The 6,676-nt window shown below is 35.4% G+C and overlaps 2 protein-coding genes across 2 annotated transcripts; one reads left to right on the top strand and one right to left on the bottom strand.

Annotated features, from left to right (window-relative positions):
- The first annotated feature begins 1,119 nt into the window (after positions 1-1,119).
- LOC140958669 (uncharacterized) lies at positions 1,120-3,601 on the top strand. The gene has a single exon (XM_073416201.1). The coding sequence runs from the start codon at positions 1,144-1,146 to the stop codon at positions 3,496-3,498; it is 2,355 nt and encodes a 784-aa protein (XP_073272302.1). The 5' UTR covers positions 1,120-1,143; the 3' UTR covers positions 3,499-3,601.
- A 280-nt stretch (positions 3,602-3,881) lies between these two features.
- On the bottom strand, positions 3,882-5,853 carry LOC140958367 (RING-H2 finger protein ATL13-like). The gene has a single exon (XM_073415782.1). It carries the CDS (start codon positions 5,477-5,479, stop codon positions 4,016-4,018), a length of 1,464 nt encoding a protein of 487 aa, XP_073271883.1. The 5' UTR covers positions 5,480-5,853; the 3' UTR covers positions 3,882-4,015.
- Positions 5,854-6,676: the final 823 nt, after the last annotated feature.

Raw genomic sequence — 6,676 nt, 5'->3', positions numbered from 1 at the left:
CACGATCAGTTCAACATCTTCGACTTAGTATCAATAAGCTTCAAATCCATACTTCAGTCGATCTGAATTTGAATACTGAATTAAAACAATCTGAACAAATATAAACGTATGGGGAAAAATGGGTCCAAATAAATGCTCAAAACTAACTAGGACAAGTGTAGGCTCACATCTTTAAATGTTCACATGCATCAAAACATGGCATGATATTAGATTTATACAAATATAGAACACCTCGTACGGCGGCCCACACTGGGCCAAAAAAAAATTACTACTATTTATAAATATGGGCCAAAAAATTAATAGTATTTATAAAAATGAGTGGGCCAAGCAGCCCACACTGAGCCAAAAAAATTACTACTATTTATAAATATGGGCCAAAAAAATTAATAGTATTTATAAAAATGAGTGGGCCAATTTTTTTTAAAAGCCCTCTAAACTTATTTGGGTCAAAGCATAAGGAGACTAGATTCTGTGGAACGGTGACAAATCTGTGTAAAATCGTGAGGTGCGAAAGGAGGGTTTTCTCTCTTTTTTTAGCATTAAGCTAACGGGATTGCTGATTGGATTTTCACAGTTGGTATCTTCTGCCTTTAAAAGATGCCGCCAGTTGCCAGTGCCCAGTTGGATTATATTTGCAGATTATCTGTTTTCCTCAAGCCCTAACCTCTTTCAATTCGAATCTCTAGGGGCAAAGACTGAAGAGGGCTTCAATAATTGATTAACTTTAATTACGTGGAGTGAGGTATAAATTCATAACTTTTAATTTTATGCTTTTATTTTCATTTTATTTTCTTGTAATTTCAAAAGTGGTGTTTGTTATTTTAATATTTGTTCGATGTTGTTTTCCCATATTTAGTGTGTTATATTTGTTCCTAATTTGCGCCTGTAATACTTTTATGTAATTTATTGATTGTTATTTAATACCGTGGTGATAGATATTGATTATGATTTATATGTTGATAGCTTTGTAATTGTTTCAACATTGTATTTTCCCATCATCTTGGCACATTTTGTGAAGTATTAAACTAGAAAAACATTACATAAAAAATATAACAACTTTTAAAAAAAATCAATGCGAGTTGTTTTATAAATATATATATAAAGCTAAACATATTTTTTTTTATCAGGAAATCAATATTTACAATGCATAGATTTTTTAAAAGAAAAGATCCAGAACCAGAAGTACAAAGCATTGGAGATGTTAGGGTTGAAGAATTTGATTTCTCACAACTACCGGCAGATCCTGGACTTAGGACTCCAATTTGTGAATATAATGTTAATATTAGGGATCAAGTTCGAAGGGCATATTTGCAAAAAGGTCCATGTCAACCTTCAGGCTATGAATTTCCAAAAAGAAAATTTGGAGTAAGCCAATGTAGACGGTTCAATCCTTCATGGTTTAATGAATTTGGTGATTGGTTGGAGTATAGTGTAGAAAAAGATGCCGCATATTGTTTGTATTGTTATCTCTTCAAGACAGCTAAGGGAAAACAAGCGGGAGGGGAGTCTTTTGTTAATGAAGGATTCACAAATTGGAAGTGTAAAGATAGGTTAAATATTCATGTTGGCCAGCATGACAGCGAACATCATAAAGCTCGAATGAATTGTGAAACTTTGATGAATCAAGATGAGCACATTCAATCAGTTTTGCACAAACAGTCAAAGCAAATGCGGAATGATTATCGTATCCGTCTCAATGCTTCAATTGATTGTATTAGAGTTTTGTTGCGACAAGGACATTCATTTCGAGGTCATGATGAAACTGAAAGTTCTCTTAATCCAGGTAACTTTCTTATCCAATTAGAATTTTTAGGTGCTCATAATAAAGAGATTAATGATGTGATATTGAAAAATGCTCCTAAAAATTGCAAGTTGACATCACCTGATATTCAGAAGGACATAGTGAGTGCTTGTGCCACTGAAACGATTAATGTTATTATCAGAGATGTTGGTGATTCATTGTTCTCTATTTTAGTTGATGAATCTTGTGATGTTTCAACAAAGGAGCAAATGTCAGTTGTTATCCGTTATGTGGATAGTAGTGGACATGTAAATGAACGCTTTATCGGGATTGAACATGTTACCAGTACTACATCACGCTCACTTAAAGCTGCTATTGATAAGATGTTTTCCAGATATAATTTGAGCATGTCTAAGTTGAGAGGACAAGGTTTTGATGGAGCAAGTAATATGCAGGGTAAATTTAATGGTTTAAAAGCACTCATTTTAAAGGAGAACCCATGTGCATTTTACATACATTGTTTTGCCCATCAGCTTCAACTAGCTCTTATAGCTGTGGCCAAGAAAAATCTTCCGATTTCTAATTTCTTTCGTGTTGTTGGTGATGTGTTAAATGTTGTTGGAGCATCTTGCAAACGTTCTGATCTTCTACGAGAGAAACATTCAGATTTTATTGTCGAGGCATTGGAGAGGGGTGAGATTTCAAGTGGCCGGGGACTTAATCAAGAAACTACCCTTCAACGTGCTGGGGATACACGTTGGGGGTCACATTACAATTCTTTGATAAGCTTGATTTCCATGTTCTCTGCTGTCATTGATGTGCTTGAAATAATTTCAGAAGATGATTCCAGTTCTCCTGATCAAAAAACTGAAGCATTTAACTTATTGGAGTCAGTACTTTTATTTGATTTTGCATTCAATCTACACTTGATGAAACATGTCTTAGGAATTTCGAGTGAATTGTCGACAGCCTTGCAAAAAAAAGATCAGGATATTGTGAATGCAATGGATTTGGTACAAATATGCAAACAACGACTCCAAAAAATGAGAGATGATGGTTGGGATTCATTTTTAGAAAAGGTTCACCGGTTTTGTGAGCAACATTACATTGATGTTCTCAAAATGGATGATATGTTCACACGTTGGGCACCACGTGGTCGTCCCCATCGTAATCCACCAGAAGTGACAAATTTGCATCATTATCGTGTGGATTTATTCTATGGTGTTATCGACATGCAACTTCAAGAGTTAAATGATCGTTTCTCAGAGGCAGGTACAAAGTTACTCCTTTGTGTAGCTTGTTTGTGTCCACAAAACTTGTTTTATGCTTTTGACAAGAAAAAATTGATGCAACTAGCTGAATTTTATCCACAAGATTTTTCAAGATTTGATCTCCCCACACTTGATGATCAACTTGAAACTTATATATGTGATATGCGTTCTAACAAAGCATTTCAAGGGTTGAAAGGACTTGGTGATCTTTCAGAGAAGTTAGTTATGTCAAAGAAAAATATGGTGTACCCATTGGTTTATAAGCTTTTGACATTGGCATTAATTCTACCGGTTGCAACGGCGACAGTAGAGAGGGTGTTTTCTGCCATGAGAATTGTGAAAGACAGGTTGCGCAATCGAATGAGTGATGATTGGATGAATGATAGTCTCATTGTCTATGTAGAGAAAGATATATTTCTGACCGTTGATAATGAATCTATTGTACAAAGGTTTCAAAATATGAAGACTCGAAAAGAACAATTGTAAGGTAGTTATTTTGTGATGTTTTATGATTAAAAGATTTTTTTTGTTTTATTACTTATAGCATATCATAGCCTACACTGAATCAAAATTCTAGCTCCGCCCCTGCTCGTACAGTCTCTTTAACGATTAAATTAGATGAAAGAATTGCGATTTTTAATTTAATAAGGTGATAGTACAAATTTTTTTTTTTTTTAAAAAAAATAATAGGATAAACTTTATATTTTACAGGCACTCACATTGAAAAAGACTCGAATGGTGGTGGTAGTTGTAGTTGTAGTTGTAGTACGTGGACTAAAGATGGGGAATCTTTCAATAGATATTTGTGTCATGCAAGAAATGGTAAAAATCAAATCTTGGATAAACCCATAAAAAAAATAATATAACAAAATTAAAATTATGTATACAAGCTCCAAATATTTTATGCAAATAATAATAACCATGAAAATAACCAATTTTTCTTTGTCAGAAGAAACAAACAACCAAAATGCCCAAAAAAACAAATTTAAATAAAAAAAGCCCTCTAAACATTAGCAGAAAAAGAGGAGTGAACCACTTTATTTTGCCGTCCCATAAGCCAAAGCAGAGTCCGCCGAGCAAAAGATGGTGCACTTGTTTCTGAATCCAAACTGTTACAACTTTGTATTTCATCTTCACCTCCATTTGCCCACCTACTTATACCAATTTCCGAAATAGTCCTCCCACATCCACCACCATTCTTGGCCTTAAATTCATTGGCACCCACTGGATTCCGATGCAATGGGAACCGGAACGACACCGCCCGTCTTGACGACTCCATTGCAACTCCATTGGGCCTATCTATCCTATCCCGCAGCCAAATTTTCGAGACCGAAAAACTTTCCCTCTTGCTTCTACCAATGGACTTGTCACCATTGCGATGACTATTACCACTTGCACCCTTCTCACCATCTTGCATTTCAAGAATCCGAAATGCCTCGAATCCATTAAATTCGACCCTGGAATCGAATCCACATTCGGACATAGCTTGCCTATGCCCCGGTGTCAAAGGGATATTAGGTTTCTTGCTACATTGTTTCTTCACGGGAGTGTTTCTTATAGGAACTTGCAAAGACAAATTCTCGTCCATTACATAAGCAAATGACCCCATGGAAAAGCACCGTCTTGCATCAGCATTAGTTTCACCACCACTACTACAACCACCTTCATGACTGATTTCATTATCAACATTCTTAAACTTTCCAAGCTTAACTGAAACAACTTTTTCCCCACCACCCAAAATTACTTTCTTTCCCTCGTGAGTCTCGCAAGAATCCTGCGTTAGATCTGCATGATGCATCTTAAAATCACCCCCACCTTCGCCATCACGTGGAGGACTCAACTGGGAATTCACTCTTGCAACCTCTCTATCAGAAACAATCTCCCTCGAACTTTCACCGCCAGATTCAAGAACAAGAACTATAGGGGAACGGTTTGTGTTACTAGTATTAAAATCAGGAAGCAAACTTGCTCTACAAAGGGGGCAAGTGGAGTGAGACAAAAGCCAAGTATCAATACAATCCATGTGAAAAGCATGGCTGCATTTAGGCAGTAGCCTGAGCTTATCTTCACCCTCAAATTCACACAAACACACCGCACAATCAAAGGGATCCTTCACTCCTATAATGGCTTTGTAGTTGAAAATGGGGAGGGTATCAATAAAAGACTGGTCAACACCAGAATCATGCAAATGAAAAAGCTGCTGCAACTGGCCCTGAAGGGCTGTCACATTTTCCATTTCATCAGGATCCCTGTTTGGAGGTCTTAATAGGAATCTAACAAGAAGGTGAAGTAGCCCGGATATGAAGAAAATAATAGCGATGATTATTATGATTAGAAGCACACTCGGGCTTACCTTATTATTCAGATTGAACCCAGAACCGGAATATTTTGAAGCGGCGATAGGGGGTGGGGGTGATTGGAAGAGAAAATATGGCTGTTGCTCTTTGATTTCAAGAACCGTATTCATATTTTTCTTGGAAAGTTTGAAACAAATACCAAGATTGGATCTTTATTCAAACATCATAAATGAGTAAACGTGGGAAAACATTGGCTAAATGGAGAAATAGTTTCTTCAAGTTTTGGATAAGAATTTGTGGAGGGATGAATATAGAGTTTGTGTTAAGGGCTAAAAGATTTATTTTCAGAATGAATTTTTAGCTCAAAGAAGAAACCTGCAAGGTCAAAATCACAGAGGAGGAGAGAGCTGGCTGGAGGGGGAAGTAAATGTGATGCACAGATGGTGAGATTTGAATTTGCAGCAATAAATTCATCAGCACAGCCACAGCAGCATCATTAATGGATCCAAGTAAATTACCTCCAATAATTACAATTAAATCTATATATATCTAATACATGCCTGTAAAATACTACTAGTAAAAAAAGTTTTCCCAGTGTGCATCTCATTAAATGCATGCCAAGATTGTATTTTTATGAATCTTCCCAATATTTTGCAAGTTTAAACGCATGATATTTAAAATCCTAGCATAATATATTACATTATTTAATGTAATAACATGAATTATACTGCCTAAAACTCGGTTAATATGGAATTATTTTGCGAGACATTTAAAAATCAGTTGACTTGGAAGAACCCCATTTCATTTTCATCAACCCCAATGAACATTAAAGTCTCGATTATCTTTTTTATAATATTATTCGAAGAAAAAGGTAAATCTTGAGCAGTTAATAATTGAATTTTCCTCGTGAATCCGAACGGCCTACTTTCCGCTGTATATTAATAATAATGTACATGGGGTTTGTGAATTAATAATATGTTTTTGCATCTGATCTCATTCTTATTTCAGTGCTTCTATTCTATTCCCTTTTTTTTCTTTAAAATATTTAATTCCCGTGCAATTCTTTTTGTGGGAAAAGAAAACAAATCATATAAACTGGAAGTCAAAGGTATAGGTAAGGGTGAAGTTTTTGGAGATGCAAAATGCATTACTTCAGTAGACCCCTTTTTCCTTATGAGTCATGGCCTTTCTACTTCAGTTTTTGGACCGTTCGAAGCATTTCTTCAATTATTTTATGATTTTTAGTCAATCTTATTTTTTGTATTTTTCCAAAAATATATATTATTTGCACACGCTTGGATTAAATTGAAGAAATGCAAAGGAGAAAATAGAATGATGGATCTAAAATTTGATAATGAAGCATTTGG

This window comes from Primulina huaijiensis, chromosome 15 (genome assembly GCF_012295235.1).
Source record: "Primulina huaijiensis isolate GDHJ02 chromosome 15, ASM1229523v2, whole genome shotgun sequence".
Lineage (NCBI taxonomy): Eukaryota > Viridiplantae > Streptophyta > Magnoliopsida > Lamiales > Gesneriaceae > Primulina > Primulina huaijiensis.
Note: the sequence above shows the minus strand (reverse complement) of the source record. Positions and strands in the feature narration are given on the sequence as shown.

Bases quoted from the DNA above. Each gene is read 5' to 3' on its own strand.
- LOC140958367 (XM_073415782.1), bottom strand. From the start codon at position 5,479: ATGAATACGGTTCTTGAAATCAAAGAGCAACAGCCATATTTTCTCTTC.
- LOC140958669 (XM_073416201.1), top strand. From the start codon at position 1,144: ATGCATAGATTTTTTAAAAGAAAAGATCCAGAACCAGAAGTACAAAGC.